Source organism: Dipteris shenzhenensis, chromosome 1, assembly GCF_047967505.1.
Source record: "Dipteris shenzhenensis isolate YYH24624 ecotype China chromosome 1, Dip_SZ_1.0, whole genome shotgun sequence".
NCBI classification, from domain to species: domain Eukaryota; kingdom Viridiplantae; phylum Streptophyta; class Polypodiopsida; order Gleicheniales; family Dipteridaceae; genus Dipteris; species Dipteris shenzhenensis.
In genome coordinates this window covers 20,181,901-20,199,069 of record NC_141596.1, presented here as the reverse complement: position 1 = coordinate 20,199,069, position 17,169 = coordinate 20,181,901, and the positions used below count along the sequence as shown (strand labels likewise).

General features: G+C 45.8%; 1 protein-coding gene across 4 annotated transcripts in view; it reads left to right on the top strand.

Annotated features, from left to right (window-relative positions):
• Positions 1-17,169, top strand: part of PDE312 (Nucleic acid-binding, OB-fold-like protein) — an 81,573-nt gene that overhangs the window by 17,365 nt on the left and 47,039 nt on the right. For all 4 annotated transcript variants that reach the window (XM_087373112.1, XM_087373111.1, XM_087373105.1 and 1 more), the window contains exons 3-4: positions 13,947-13,976; positions 14,152-14,225. In XM_087373112.1, the coding sequence (XP_087229238.1) occupies positions 13,947-13,976; positions 14,152-14,225 (104 nt within the window). The remainder of the gene's footprint in view (positions 1-13,946; positions 13,977-14,151; positions 14,226-17,169) is intronic.

Genomic DNA, 17,169 nt, shown 5'->3' with positions numbered 1-17,169 from the left:
TGTCGTTGATCGGGCAGTATATTAACTCTATGACTTCTTCGTCGGTGAGTTCTTGAACAAAGTGGTAGTGGACCTCGATGTGCTTCGTCCATGCGTGAAACATGGAAATGTTGGCGATTGCTATGCAACTCTAGTTGTCGCACATAACCACGCATCTTCTTGGGCCATATTCATGTCCTCCAAGATCCACCTGAGCCACAATGCTTCACATGCCGCTGTACAGGCAGCCCTGTACTCTGTCTCTGTAGATGAAAGGGCGACAGTAGGTTGTTTCTTACTCAGCCACGACACAGCTCCTGATAAGAGTAAGAAATAATATCTAGAGGTCAATCTCTAGGTACCAATGTCACCTGCCCAATCACTATCACAGAAACCTCCCAACTCAATGCCCCTCGTATAAGTGATGCTGTAGGTGCAGGTACCCTTCAAGTACCTTAGCACCCTCATACCTGCGTCCCAATGAGCCTTCTTGGGTGTGGCGGAGAACTGATAGAGCAATCCAACTACGAAGGAAATATTTGGTTGGGTATTGGTGAGGTAAAGCAAGCTCCCCACCAGGCGTCGATACAGTGATGAATCAACTGGCTGAGATGGATCACGCACACTCAGCTTCAGACCAGTTTCCATGGGAGTCAGTGCAGCTTTGCAATTTTCCATCTCAAAGCGTTTGAGCAGTTCCTTGCAATATTTCTCATGTGAAAATAGAAACTGCTCTTTCCCTGTTTCTCCTGTGAAATAAAGATACTGCTCTTTCTCTATTTCACCTCAATCTGAAGAAAGTAGTGAAGTATGCCTAAGTCAGTCATCTCAAACTCCTCCATAAGAAGTCTCTTGACCTGAGCAATCTTCTTCATATGATTCCCAGTAATGATGAGGCCATTTACATATAGAATTAATACCAGTCACAATTTTTCCTCTGTGTCGAGATAAAGATTTGCGTTTGATGGACTCCGGTGAAGCCTGATCTTCTGAAAGAAAACATCTATCCGTTGGTACCAAGCTCTGGGGGCCTGTTTCATTGTAAGGCCTTCTTCAGTTTGCAAACTTTTGATGGGGATCGTGGAATCTGAAATCCTGGTGGCTGTGCGACATATACCTCCTCCTCCAGGTTACCATTCAAATATGCAGACTTGACGTCCATTTGAAAAATAGGCCAACTGTGATGAGCAGCCAAGGCAATGATTGTCCGAATAGTCACCATCCTAGTTGTGGGGGCGAGGTCTCATCGAAGTCAAGTCCTTCTAACTGTGCATAGCCTTTCACCACCAATCTTGCTTTGTACTTGTCCAAGCTCCCATCTGACTTGAACTTAAGCTTGTACACCCATTTCGTCCCGATGACCTTCCGCTTGGTTGGTTTGGACACTAAATCCCAGGTGTCATTTTTCAAAATGGCATCCATCTCTGCCTGCATGGCTTCTTGCGATTTTGGAATATCCTTCGCCTCCTGAAAGGAACAGGGCTCAGCAAGCTGAGCTACCAAAGCGTAGTTCACGGAGGGAGTCTTCATGTTTTGTTGAGACCGCCGCGCTCCGAAACTGCTCTCGGAATGTCCGTGATCCGTGAGTCTGCTAACGTCTTTAAATACCACTGGGTAGCTTCTTCTCAGATGGAGGTGCTTTTGATGGAGTTGATGGAGTTGACTTGGGAACTGGCTCCGCAATGACATGCTCCTTCTTCTCGGGGTCTTTAGTCGGCTCCACCTCTCAGATGGTGACTTTGGGTGGGGGTAACGCCGGAAGTTCTGGAACCTCTTCTGCAGGCTGTGGCTCAGTCTCTTCAAAGATCACATCCTTGTTGATACGGATCTTCTTCTGTCCGGGTCGAATAGGCGATAGGCCTTTGACTCTTTGCTGTATCCCACAAAGATACAGCTCCGGCTATGGGGATCTAGCTTTGTCCGCTCATCTTTATGTACATGCACAAATGCTTTAGAACCCTTAGATGAGATATGATGGGCTTCTTACCATAATAAGCTTCGTACGGAGTCTTGTCATCAACAGCCTTAATCTTGGTCCTGTTGAGGATGTGAATGGCAGTGTTCACAGCTTCACCCTAGTAGGCTTTCGAGAGATTCCTCCCTCGCAACATGGTCAACCCTGTCTCTGTGACGGTCCTGTGCTTTCTCTCAGCAACTCCATTCTGCTGAGATGTGCGAGCTGTAGTGAGCGGTCTCTTAATTACCTCCTCGCTCTCCTTCTCTACGTGAGCCTTCCAGTCTTTGAATTTCTCGAAAGCTTAAGATTTCTTGGCCAGGCAGAATACCCACGTCATTGTTAGAATTATAGATATAATTCAGCAGTGACCAATGTAATATAATAAGCTAGTTAGGGGCACTTTTCCCTCTTTAAGAGGTTTTTTCCCCTAACCGTAGTTAGTTCACTAACTATGGTTAGTGACTACTAAGGTTTTGTCACTAGGACAAAACCTTATCTCTCTCTCATTGAGTTGTACTCTTTCACACTCTTCTATTGCAACTTAGCTTTCAGCTTCCAAGCTTCCAGCTCTCACTCTCTCTTGCTCTCTCTCACTCACCATCTCCTCACATTTGGTATCAGAGTGGGTTGACCCTGCTCTCTGCTTCTCGCATCCAGCTCCAACCTCCCCGTTGAGCTCTAGCTGCAACTTACCTTCGCTGCTACAATTCGTCCGTACAGTCCGTACGATTGTACGGAATCCTGTCGTACCAACAGACCGTACATGTCGTACCTATCTGCCGTACCGTACCGTACTTGCTCGTCTGTGCACCGTGTACCAGATCTGCTCGTCGTACATCGTCTCCGTACTCCGTACAGATCTGCTCGTCGATCAGCACCGTACTGTACCTGCGCTCCATAGAGATCTGCTCGCCATTCAGCACCGTACTGTACCTACGCTCCGTACAGATCTGCTCGCCATTCAACACCGTACTGTACCCGCGTGCCGTACAGATTGCGCCATACAGCGCTGTACAGCTCTGCTCCGTACCTCGCCGTCCGTACTCCGTACAGATCTGCGCGGTACCTCGCTGTCCGTTCTCCGTACAGCGCCGTTGTACGTACTCTGTACATTCGTACGGTCATCCGTACAATGTACGAAATCCGTACCAGACAGTTCTGTACACTGACAGTTCCGTACTAGGCTTTGTTTGCAGATAGCCATTGTTTGGCTGTATTTTTGGAAATACATTTGGAGCTTTGACAGAAATTACAGATTTGGGGCTTTTGCAGACAGATCTGTAGATCTAGTCTGAAATTTGGGGCTTTTGTTCAGAAATTGCAAAGTTGGGGCTTTTGTCCAGAAATTGCAGATTTGGGGCTTTTAGTAAATCAGTCCCTTTCTGGTTGCAATTTCAAGCCACAAATTGGGGCTTTTGTGTTGGGAGAGCAATTTCTAGAGTTTTCAGTTCATACTGCCTTTCTTGGAGTGTTTTGCAACACTTTTGGCAGATTTTGGAGAGTTTTTGATGCTTGGACAGATTTCTGACAGTGCAAGTACAGAAATCTAAGTTGCATTTACAGCCCGTGCTTGGCTGTGTTTTTTGGGAGTTGTGCATTTCATTCCCAGTAAGGGAATTCAGCTTTGTATCTGCTTCAATCTTTTTCTCAGATATGGCCCATCAAAATCAGAATGAGTTCCAGTTCGGTGGTCTTTCACAGGAAGACAAGTTGGATGGTACCAATTACTCAAACTGGAGTTTCATGGTACGCAATATTCTGATTTCTTGCAATTTATGGGATTATGTCAATGGGGATGAGATCCGACCAGCAGATATTGCACCTGCTACCCCTCCCCAGCAAGGAGGTGGAAGAGGTCGTGCACAGGGTGCAGCTGCAGTACAAGTTGTTGGTGCAGCTACAGTCACTATTCCAGAGCAGAAGAGATGGGATTCACGGGATGCCTTAGCTTTGTCATGCATCTCTCTTTCAGTGAAAAGATTTATCATTCCGCATATCCGGTCGTGTAAGACCTCCAGGGCAGCGTGGGATATTTTGGAAAGCATGTATGCAGCTCGGAATGATGCAAGGGTATCTTTCTTGAAAAGAGAGTTGAGTAATACACATATGGAAGAGGGTGACTCCATGTCAGTCCACCTCACAAAGCTACAGGATCTCAGAGAGCAATTGTTAAACATAGATGAAATTATTCCTGATTCATAGATGATTACAACCACTCTGAATTCTCTTCCTGAGTCTTATCTCAGCTTTCATACCTCGCTGAACTTATCATTGAGGGGGGGTGCAAATCCTCTCACTTTTCATGAGTTGATAGGACTTCTGCTTTAGGAAGAGCAGACCAGGAAAAATTTGGCTTCACGTGCAGGTGAACAAGCCATGCTCTCAAAGTTTAAATCAAAAACAAAGGGACAGGCAAAGACATTAGTAAATCAGCCTTCCAGTGGGTCAGGACAGCCTTCACAAAAGGCTAAAAATGATGCAAGTAAGCCCAAGAAGAAGGGTTTTTGTCACTACTGCAAAAAGCCAGGTCATCACATAGCAGAATGCAGGAAAAGGCTTGCAAAAGAAAAGAAAAACAGCTCAGGTATGGCTGTTTCAGATTCAGCTCCTCATGAATCTGACAGTGGGGATGCTGCAGCCAACTTTGTTGGACAGGATTATGCCTTTTTATCTTGCATTTCAGATTCTAGGTTGGCTGTTCCAGATGCTCGGGATAGTACAGCCACTTGCAGTGATGATACATATGCATTTTTGACTTGCAGCTATGACTCTTCTACAGATGCAGTTGCTTTCAGTGTCAATGAAACACTGGACACTTGGTATTTTGACAGCGGTGCATCCAAGCACATCACTTCTAGGAAGTGTCTTTTTACTTCCTTGCATCCACCTCCCGTTGGTAAGAAAGTCACTTGTGCCAACAACTCATCATATTCAGTACGTGGCACAGGAGATGTTGAGCTCATTGCCATTGATGGCTCAATTTTCAGACTTTCAGATGTCTTATATGTGCCTGGCATAACCAAAAATCTCCTTTCAGTGTCCACTCTTAACAGAGGTGGATTTCATGTCATCTTTGGGGATGACAAATGTGGTGTCCGAGACAGGGAAGATGACTATGCCTTAAGGTTATCTGGTACACTGCTGCGTGGGCTTTTTCAGCTTGATATTTTTGAGAAAAGAGCAGCCCATGCTCTTGCAGTTTCTACCCCTACAGCTGCCATGCAGAATGTAGAATTATGGCATGCCAGATATGGCCACATGCATTACAACAGCTTGATGACACTTCAGAAGTTTTCCATGGTTGATGCATTGCCACCTCTTGAGATACCTCCTCCACATGCTTGTGAAGGGTGCATTTTAGGCAAGATGCATAGATTCCCCTTCAAGAAGGATGGTTCAGTTAAAGCTGTCCGCAAATTACAGCTTATACACAGTGATGTCTGTGGTCCCATGAGGACTCCATCATTGGGTGGTCATCTCTACTTCGTTACATTTATTGATGATTACTCCAATTTTACTTGGGTTTATGGGTTGAAACAGAAATCTGAAGTGTTCACGGTGTTTAAACACTTTTCAGCCATGGTTGAAAATGAAACCGGACTCAAGATACAGACATTGCGCACAGATAGAGGTGGGGAACACTTGTCTGCAGAATTTGATGCTTTTCTGAAAGGCAAGGGTATTGTGCATCAGCTCACAGTCAGGCTGACCCCTCAGCAAAATGGCAAAGCTGAGAGGAAAAATAGAACCCTCATGGAGATGGACAGATGTATGCTGAAAAGCAAACACATGCCTCACAAATTCTGGCTAGAGGGTTTGATGTGTGCCAATTACATTTTGAATCGGGCTCCCACTAAGGCTTTAAAAACAAAAACTCCTTATGAGGTCTGGAATGACAGGAAGCCTTCAGTGGATCACTTCCGAGTCTTTGGATGCCTTGCTTATGCGCATGTGCCAGTTGAATTTAGGCACAAGTTGTCAGATAAAGCCATCAAATGCATATTTGTTGGATACAGTGCAGAAAGCAAGGGGTACCGTCTCTACAATCCTGCTACACGCAAGATCATAGTAAGTAGAGATGTGATATTTTCTGAAAATTCAGCTCACACTCAGGTTGAATTTCAAATGCCTTCGTCTTCAGAGGATGTCTTTGAGGGGTTGCTACCCATTGCCTTGGGTTCCCTTGCTGATTTTTCTGATGCAAATCAGAATTTACAGCAACCTCCAGATGCTTCAGTTCCGCCACAGGATGTCTTGCCTGTTCCACAGGCAGTGGAACAGGTGGTGCAGCAAGAAATTGCAGACATACATGCAGCAAAAACAGTCCCAAACTGGCTGTTACAGACTCTCAGGGAGAGTAAAATTGATGCTCCGTTATCTGGCAGGACTCGCAGTGCAGCAAGGCACATGGAAGGTGCTAATTCAGTGGAATTAGCATATGCAGGTACTCTCCTTGATGAGGAGGAGCCTGCCACATTCGAAGAGGCAAAGGATAATGTGCATTGGATGAATGCCATGCACGATGAGTTGCAGTCCATTGCAAAAAATCAGACTTGGGATGTTGTAGACTTGCCACAGGGTAAACATGCCATTGGCACACGATGGGTTTTCAAGGTCAAACGGAAGCCGGATGGCTCCATTGACAGATATAAGGCAAGGCTGGTTGCTAAAGGCTATGCTCAGAAAAAGGGCATAGATTATGAGGAGACATTCGCTCCTACATCCTGGATGACCACCATCCGATCAGTTATTGCAATGGCTGCACATTTTGAGTGGAATGTTCATCAGTTGGACATAAAAACAGCCTTCTTAAATGGGGACTTGCTGGAAGAGGTGTATGTCAAACAACCTCCGGGCTTTGAAATTACAGCAAATGCACTTCAAGTATGCAGGCTCAACAAAGCTTTATATGGGCTGAAAGAGGCCCCTCGTGCATGGTATGCCAAGATCCATGCCTTTTTGACCAGCAAGGGGCTGCACAATAGTCCTACTGAGAGCACCCTCTACATCAAGATGGATGGGGGGGAAATTTTAGTCATCCTTCTTTATGTCGATGACTTATTGCTCATAGGGTCCAATGAAGACAAAATTGCAGATTTCAAAGCTGATTTGTAGACCAACTTTGACATGTCAGATTTGGGGCTGCTTCACTTTTATTTGGGGATCCAGTTCTCTCATGAGAGACGTGGCACTGCTATGTCTCAGTCCAAGTATGTTCAGAAACTCTTGGACAGATTTAACATGCATGAGAGTAAGCCCATAGCCACTCCCATGGAGCTAGGGCTGAAACTCACAATGCATGATGCAGGAGAATCAGTTGATGCCACACTTTACAGTCAGGCTGTTGGATGCCTCATATATCTCTGCAACACTAGACCTGATATTCAGTTTGCAGTATCTCAGGTGAGCAGGTACATGCACAGCCCAAAAACTATGCATTGGCAGGCAGTTAAGCGCATCTTCCGTTATTTGCAGGGCACAAAGTCTTTTGGCTTGCTATTTCCTAGGGGGGGTGACTTGCAGATGCATGCCTACAGTGATTCAGATTGGGTTGGTGATTATGACACTAGGCAGTCCACTAGTGGCAATTGTTTCTTTTTGGGTAAATCTTGCATTTCCTGGCTGAGCAAGAAACAATCTACAGTGGCTACCTCATCATGTGAAGTTGAGTACAGGGCAGCTTTCATAGCAACAGTTGAATGTGTCTGGCTGCGACGTCTATTTGCTGATCTTCATCTGTCTTTAGAGGGTCCTTCTCCAATTCTCACTGATAGTCAGAGTGCCATTGCAGTGGCAAAGAATCCAGTGTTTCATGCTCGCACGAAGCACATTGAGGTTCACTATCACTACGTCAGAGAGAAGTTGCATGCAAGAGAGATCAGTATGATCTTTGTGTCCACACATGACAACGTTGCAGATATTTTCACCAAAGCACTACCACGTGAAAAGTTTGAGGCATTTTGCAGTGCCCTGAACTTATATCCGTTTGGTGATTGATCAGCCTTGTACATGACATTGGCACTGCAGGGGGGTGTTAGAATTATAGATATAATTCAGCAGTGACCAATGTAATATAATAAGCTAGTTAGATGCACTTTTCCCTCTTTAAGAGGTTTTTCCCCCTAACCGCAGTTAGTTCACTAATTATGGTCAGTGACTACTAAGGTTTTGTCACTAGGACAAAACCTTATCTCTCTCTCATTGAGTTGTACTCTTTCACACTCTTCTATTGCAACTCAGCTTTCAGCTTCCCAGCTTCCAGCTCTCACTCTCTCTTACTCTCTCTCACTCACCATCTCCTCACATTTGGTATCAGAGCGGGTTGACCTTGCTCTCTGCTCTCTTTGAATTTCTCGAAAGCTTAAGATTTCTTGGCCAAGCAGAATACCCACGTCATGCGACTGAAATCATCCTCTAATAAGAGAATACTGCGAACTTGCGAATGAATTTGTTGACATTGGTCCGCAGATGTCGGCGTGAACCAACTCGAGCGGCTTCTTGGCTTGTGATGAGGCCTCGTGTGGGAACTTGTCCCTGTGTTGCTTGCCTTCCACACAAGCCCTGCAGACACGATCATTGACCGCAATCGGTGGAAGTCCATCCACCATCTTTGTCTTCTGCATCTTGGAGAGAGTGCCATCGTTGACTTGATTGAACCGCTCATGCCATAATTTGGATTCGCCATGGTCCCCGTGCACCAACAGAGCGTTGAGCCGATATAGCCCATGCTCCTCGACACCTTGAGCCACCACCTATCCATTTGCCTTGGATGTGACAGTGACCTTGCCGTTGTCGAATAAGACCGACATATTGTGCTTGTCCATCTGATTGACAGACAATAGGTTACAAATTCGGTACATACAGTACACCGGAAATCAACTCCTCGTTTCCTACAATCGTTATGAATGGAATACTACCGACACCCTTCACAGGGCATGACCGGTTATCCCCAACAGTGACATTGGAATCGAGATGCGTACCTTCCATGGTTTTGAACTACTCCTTGTTGGACATGTGCTTTGAAGCTCCACTGTCCACATACCAACCTTCCTCTCCTTCACTGACTGCATAAGCGGAGTAGTACTCAGTGATGATGAAGAGAGCGCCGGTTGTGACATTTGCTGATTCAGTCTTTGGCTCCTCCTTGGACTTGGACTCCCTCTTCTTGAGGTCCGCCGCCTTCTTCTTGCGGCACTCTTTAGCAGAATGACCAAGCTTCTCACAGTAGAAGCACTTCATCTGCCTCTTTTTCTTTGCATCCTCGGTCTTGCTTTTGTTCTTGGAGTCTTTGAACTTACCCTTGCCGGGCTTGTCCCTTGCTACGAGAGCCTTCTTGTCCGATTGAGTAAACAATTTTTCCCAAGCCTCTTCTTGCAATAGTAAAGGCCCAAGCTCCTCGAAGGTGAGAGACTTGGTCCTCTGTCTTGCAGTGATCGTAGTCACGAAACTCTTAAAACTTTGAGGTAGCTTGTGTAAAATCAACAGTGCTAGTTGACTTGAATCTACCTTTTGACCAACTGCCGCGAGCTGGTCCCTTACCACCTTGACTTTTGTTAGATAGTCATGAACATTGTCTGCCTTAGTCATGTCTAGATTGTACAGTTGATGTTGGAGCATCAAAATTCGAGATGTATTATCAGTTTCATACAAATCCTTCAGGATAGCCCACGCCTCTGCAGACGTCTCGGCTATTTGGATGTGCGGAAGAACAGAGTCCACCGTGGTCCCAATGATTAATGCTAGGGAGTGGGCATCTCTCTCTTCCCAATTCTCAAGCTCTTCACCATCCACAAGAATGACAATCTTCCCCTTGCTGTCCAGCAAGTCTTCCGGTTTTGCCTCCACCCCCGTTGTTAGCTTCCACAACTTCCAGGCCACAAGATGGCTCCGGATTTTCATCTTTCAGATCGGGTAGTTCGACCCGTCTACCTTCCCTGACTCTCCGAAGTTTGGGATTGTGAATGAGAGGAATTTCGAGGAGGAGGAAGGAAGAGAAGGGGCTGAAGAGGCAATAGTAGAATCTTTGTCCTCCATCCTTGCTGTAATAAAGAACAGTAAACTGAATTTACAGCGGAGAACTTGACCACGCAGCAAACCTGAGTGTCGATTGGAGTCGCCTACTTGCTGAGGTACTCCGATCTAGAGCTGTGAACCTAGCTCTGATACCATGATGGAATAGAGGATAGAATCACACACACCTCACTCTTGATCTAGCTCATACAACACTCAGAGAGATGGAGAAAGAGATGGTCAAAACTCCAATATATTCTTTCACAATCGTGGGCAGACAAAAGCTCACCGGGTGAGCATGTACAAACAGACAAAGGTTGCTGTCAAGTGCTGAGCCACTTCTGTCCCTTTGTGCACTTGCCTGTGTGCAAGGCAGTCTGTGCAGGTGATGAGAAATGAGGGGGGGAGAGGGGGCTTTATATAGGCCCTGCTTGGGGCTGTAAAAACCGACCAGCAGGGGGTCGGCCCCCTGCTTGCAGCACCAACCTGTAGGCTGGCCTCCACTGACCTGGTTGGTTGGCTTGGCCCATCCCTATAAAAGGGCCCATGTGCCCAGCACAAGCACATGGGTTGCTGCTGCCGCGCCGTTTCCTGCTCCAAGAGCTGCGTAGAAGGGCCGCACCCCTCTCCTTTGCGGCACGGATTTCCAGCCTGGTAGATCCTCTGTCCCCTACTCCCCTACAGTCCCCTGCCCCCCTACAGTCCCCTGCCCCCTTGTCCCCTCAAAACGGGGGCTCGCAGGCGGGGCAGTGACTGTTCTAACATCAACTCTCTCTTTAGGAAAGAGACCCTGGCATCATTGTGGGTTGAAAACATACTCTCCAAAATATCCCAAGCTGCCTTTGAGTTCTTGTATGACCGAATGTGCGGAATAATAATTCTTTTGACAGAAAGGGAGATTGCTGAAAGTGCTTGTGCATCACGTGAATCCCACCTTTTCTGTTCGTGTGTGGGAGGCACCACTGCAGCAGCTAGTGCACCTGGCACTTGTCCTCTGCCCTGAGCTTGTCCTCTACCCCTTCCTCCACCTTGTTGAGGAGGAGTGGCAAGTGCAACCACATTCTCTGGCCGTGTCTCATCCTCAATGACATAATCCCACAAATGTTTGCCAACTAAAATATTGCGTACCATGAAACTCCATAAGGAGTCATTGGTACCATCCAACTTATCCTCCTGTGTGAGGATGCTAAACACTTCATTGGGATTGTTCTGGGTCATAACTGCCAAAGAAAACAAAATGCAGCAAATGTGACAAGAATATCCATTCCTGGGATTTAAGATGCACAACCCAAAAGCTGACAAAAAATCTGTCCACAATGATAGCTTTACTGTCAAAGCCAATCAAAGGCTCAAAATGCACCCAAAATGTCCTGCAAATGAAAAGCTGCCAAAATAACACTACAAAATGGACCAGTGCTTCAATGCCATTCAAACTGAGTCCAAAACTGGCTGCAAAGATGCCAAACAGCTTGTACACTGCCAAATTGCATCCAAATGGCAAAAGCCCCAAATTCTTGCGGGAAAATTGCAACCGAAAGAGGGAAAATTTACTGAAAGCCCCAAATTTTGCAATTTGCCTGCAAAAGCCCCAAATTTACAGATTTATGTGCAAAGCCTACAAAGCAAGAAAATCTGCCCCAAAAATTTCCACAGCCAAACAATGGCTTAATGCAAAAAAGCACCCTGCAAGAAAACGTGACGCCGGGGAGCTGAATTCGTCACCACAATTTGTACAGTACGGACTATATGGTCAGATGCCCAGAATGAGTACGGACGGGCTTGTATGGCAATGTATGGCTGTAGGGCAATGGACGGCTGTAGGGCAATGTACGGCTGTACAGACGGAGTACAAACGGACGTGTACGGGCAGGGACTGCGGGCTCCTGTACGGATGGCGAGCAGTACAGACAAGGACATTAAGGCGTGTACGGACGATGAACAGTCTGGAGCCATACTGTTGTATGGGAGCTACACGGAGAGCGTACAGTCGTTGTATGATGTGGTACCCTGTACGGACGGAGTGTGCAGGTGTTGTATGGGCGGGTTGGAGCTGCAGGTACGTATGGCGACGAAGAGTCAATCCGTACGATGTACGGGGAGCTTGACGGCCGAGTTGTACGGGTAGTGTCGACGGAGCAGCACACGAGCTGTATTGAGCTGCTTGTACGGATTCCTGGCTGGAGTAGGAGATGGACATAAGCAGAGGCAGGTCCAGAAGCTGGGCTCTGATACCAAATGAAGGAAAACGAGAGATGGAGAGCAAGCCACACAAAACGTACTGAATAAGAGAGAGAGAGAACATACAAAAGGAGAAGGTTTTGCCTAATTGACAAAACCTTATCCTATCCACTAACCGTAGTTAGGGATCCTAACTGTGGTTAGGAAATGAGGGAAAAAGTGCCCCTAACTCACTTATTGACCATACATTGGTCACTGCCATGAAATATGGCGATAATTACAACATACCAGACATTTAGCTCGCAAACTACTATAGCACAATGCTGCGCTACCAGACAACAGTTCCTAAGTGTTGTGCTACTAGACAAGCATGTATTGTGGAACAACGCTTGCTGCTCCCATTCTAGCCATCCCATTTCCCGACATGTCTTCAGTGTGACAATGTTAACTCCTGAACCACTATTGATGAGAACTTGTTTGAATATCCTTCCCTGTGCCTTAGTAATGATGACCGGAACTCTCATATCTGTCAATGGGCTTGGTGCGACTAGTGTTAAGTCTGCCTGAAGTGTTAGCACTGCTGGAATTTGTGACCCTTTGGCTATGGATTGCAGAAGCTGCTTGTGAAATTGCGGTACAAGATTTAGTAGCTTACTCAATGAAATCTGAATTGGTACTTCCACAATTGATTCCACTTCCATTATGGGTTTGTTTCCCTTCTTCTGAGGTTGCTCCTCCAGTGGTGCCTTGCTTACCGTGGATGACTTGAGGCGGCTTCGCAGTGGCACGATTGCAAACCACTGTTGGGTGCTGATGACGTCAGTGGGGATGTCACAGTATCTTGTCCCTGCTATGCGTGATGGAGTTTATGGTTTTCAATCTTGTGAGCGACTATCGTGAGATTGAAACTGCACTACGTGTTGTATTTTAGAGGATGAGTTTGGGCATGTTTCTGGATTCATCTAGATATATATTTCTGCCGCATTAGTGGACATGCAAATTTCACCTTGTGAAGTTTTTGCCCATGTTGTGGCCTACTGATATTGTGATAAATTCTCTCTGCCCTATCAGCTAGATGGTGTAAGCATTTTGTTACTTGGATGCTCGTTTGGGTATCCTGAGGAGGCCCCACTCCCAAAAATGCCCCAAACAAGCTAAGGCTCACACTTAATTGTCTCAACCCTAAGACTGCCCTAATTGTACCAAAGGTATTTCATGTTCTCACTGTCCCGAGGTTAGGTTACACGACCCTAGGTTAACTTGACCTCCATATCACCAGCCACATAATGTCCAGGTGTGGATATAAAATGAGTGTCTCTGTAGAAGAATTATGAGTTGAACTTTGTCAGATGAACTGATGATGTCAATGATGAAAATTGTGTGTGAATTGTGTAATAATCCTTTTAGCTTTTCATTGCTGTTCTGTATTACTGGACATGCAAATTCTGCTTGATAAGTGCATCAAGGGCTTTGCAACTGATTTGTCCAAGTTCTAAAAACCTTTACATTTTCATATATGAAAGTGTAACCATGACAGTCATTGTGAGTGGATGGGATTTTAGTGCTAAAATATGCTTGAGTCCTCCCCTCCCATTCTAGAGGTTGCCATAAACCCAACAAGCTGACCTGTGTCTGATATATGATCGAAACTATCCAGTGGTTTGAAGCTCTCTAGGAAGGCTCTTCATTACACTCGGAATCAAAGAGGGGTTCAAGAAATCGTAATTCATGTTTTTTCATGCTAGCATTTGCATTTTCATTGTGGATTTTTTGTTTACACCTTTGGTTGGGGATGTGATGCATGTGATAATGCTGGAGACAGTACGAGCTTCCATTTATATATCCTGGACAGGTATCTTTTCTTATATTAACCTGCATCAGTTACATTATTTTTGAAACATGTGCATGCTGCACAAATTCGTAATGACTGTTATCGGTTTTCTTGCTACCATGTCCAGTCCTTTATCCTTTTTTTTGGGCGATCACCTGTTCAGTAATGTCATTTTTAAAAACCTGTGTCCATGCAGCATTATCTGGGAGAAGTCACATATGTGCATTTATACGAAGGAGCTTTTGTATATTTTGGTGGAGTACATGATGGGTAAGCCTCTAATAGACCCTGCTTTTCATGCTGCCAGGCACACTGAGGATGGAAAGTCATGTGGACTACTGCCTTTTGATAAATATGGAACTTTTACATGCTCTAGTAGACTTGCATTGGTTGCATTATTAATGCGGATCATTCATGTAAATGATGTGTAAGTCTTATGGTGACGCAGGATGGAATAAAAGTACCTTCTATATATGCTTTGAAAAGGATACAAAAGCAGCTACGTAGGGAAAGGGGAAGAAGGGCACAAGAGTGAAACACAGAGAGGGGGGTAGAAAAAGATAGAGCTTGCATAGGATATTTGGAGAGGAATGCAGGAGAGCTGAGTAGAGTAGGGAGTGAAGATGTCATATCAAAATGTGAGGGAGGTGGACTTACACAGTCCTTACCACTATATGCTTTTTAGCCGTGTCTAGAACAACCAAAAACCCCTAGCCAAATTAGCCTAATTCACTAAATTGGCCCATTTTGGCCTTTATTGCAAGCATTCCTGCCTAAACTAATTTTCTCCTATAAACTTGTAATTGATGGCCATACATCCCAAGCTCCCTACTGCAGAAAGAGCTTACTCCATCATGCATGTCACTTGTCTCAAAAGGAAAATGGATGTAGCTCTTTGCCACTGATGTTGTGGCACTTTCTGGGTCATGCAAACAATAAGTATCGACCCATCCTGACAAGCTCGTCATCAAGAAGCTTTAGAATCACATAGATCTTGTCGTCAAGAAGCTTCAGATCACATAGACCTTGACCTTTCCCCTTTGTGCCTTGCACACCCCTTTGTGTCTTGCTCTTGACGTTTCATATAACCATTGACTGACTGCAATGCCATATACCTGCATGGCAGCTCCAAGGAGTTGTCTTTGCATTGCATATTCGGATATGGTGTCCTGCCCAAATGTGAGGAATTGACATGATTTTCATTATAGCTGCTGTATTTGGGCTCAAACAGCTCCAAAAGTTTATGTACTTCAATTCCCAGGATCTTGAGCTCGCACATGTGTGAGGCAACATAGGGCTTCAATCCTTGGATGTACTGCCGTTTACGCACCGGCTGCTTGCAAAAGCCTGATGAATGGTATGGAAAGAGGAAAAATTGGCTTCATGATGAACTCCTCATCTTCCTCCACCAAGAATGGGCATAGTTGTCCAAGTGAATGCCAACATAAAGGATCTTGCCCTCCTTAGTCATTGGATAAAGTTTGAAATGTTCTTCCAATCGCGAGAGATGTTCTACCAGCTCATTAGGATCCTTGGGTCTTCCCTTTGAACCTGTGGACTGTCAACATATCTCAGAAGTTTTTGCTTGGTGCTTGTCCAACCATGCATCTGCCGTAACATGGCGCATCTGGCCCCTGAGGTCCTGCCCACATGGCAGCCCGTTCCCTGTCCATGTGGCAGGTTCTCATTGCCTGATCACACCCTCTATTTTTCTATGGGTATCATTTCCCTTTGCTCCCCTCATATGGGGGCTAAAATGCGGGGAGTTGACCCATATTATCCAACAACCTTGGCCTCCAGTGACACTTCCTTGTGCAAGTTGTAGAAAAATAGAAGGAGATGTGCCGAGGCTGAGAAGTCCACAACAACTAAGCACCTCACACAAGGTCACCTGACGAAATACTCAGTTTTACTGATCTGGATTTGATTGCAGCAGATAAAAAGAATGAACCAGAGATAACAGGCTCATTGTAGGTTCCCTCAGACTGAAGGAACTGCTGCCGCAACTCATTCTCTGCTCCATGCGTTAATAGGAGAGGCTTAGGTAGATAGGAGTAAGCACTTAATCTGGCTGGCCAGCAGGTCTGTGGGCCAACCAAAGAGGGGCTAGATGCTCTCTTGCTAGCGCTTTGATTCAGATTTTACTATACGCAGATGATATGGTACTCCTATCTTCCTCTGTGGAGGGCCTCTAGAGACATTTAGATGCATTACAGTCTTTTGCGAGTCACATGATTTGATGGTCAATCTTGGTAAGACCAAGGTTAATACATCCAGAGCAGGCATGCATAGAGAGCGGTTCACCTTTGATTGATCATCGGTTGAGATTGTTTCATCCTACACATACCTAGGGGTTCTCTTTTCTGGCCCTCTCTTTATGATGAGACCGGTGATGCAGGCCCATTTCAGTAGAGGATATGCCTGTCTAGCCCGGTTAGAGAGGCAATTCTTCCACTCGCACTTCCTAGACCCTCGGACCAAGGCCCTTCTATTTAATTCCTTGGTCAGACCAATTGGGATGTACGACAGCTCTTGTTGGGGGTCGGATCTCTCAGATGCAAAGTGGGCTCGGGTGGAGCATCTACATGTTCTTATGCTATCACGGATGATTCACACTAAGCCGTTGGTTTCCCACCAGATATCCAGGCTAAGTTTGGATCATCCCCATTACAGCTTGATGTAGCATTCCAGATCTTCACGTATCTATGGCATGTTAGAGGGTATGGAGACTGCACTTCAGGACGTTGTAGACTACCATGGTTAGCACTATTCTCGTCTATGGTCCTAGTAGTTGCGAGTGAGCAGAGATGGTGGTATACCCGTGCATACAGGTGGTTCGAGAGATTGGGACTCCACATGGATAGACTTCCTCCCTTTCAATACAGCAATGACATGCCATTTCTCCCACCTGGGTACCACGAGGTCAACTGGGTCATACGTGAGGACCTCCTGCAGCTAGACACATTCTGGACCTGGTTGGAACCGAGTGAGCTCCCAGTGAAGCTTAGCTTCTACAAAGATCATTGCCTATGCAGTTCATAGGAGGGCTTTGTTGATCCTCGAGATATACTCGGATCCATCTTTTCCATGCACTGAGGATCGCTATTGGGCAGTTTCGGGTCCCTTCACATCGGCTCCTCATCGAGAGTGGTCAAGTTGAGGGAGTACCCAGGGAGAGGCGCATATGCACCTTTTGTGATCTACAAGAGATTGA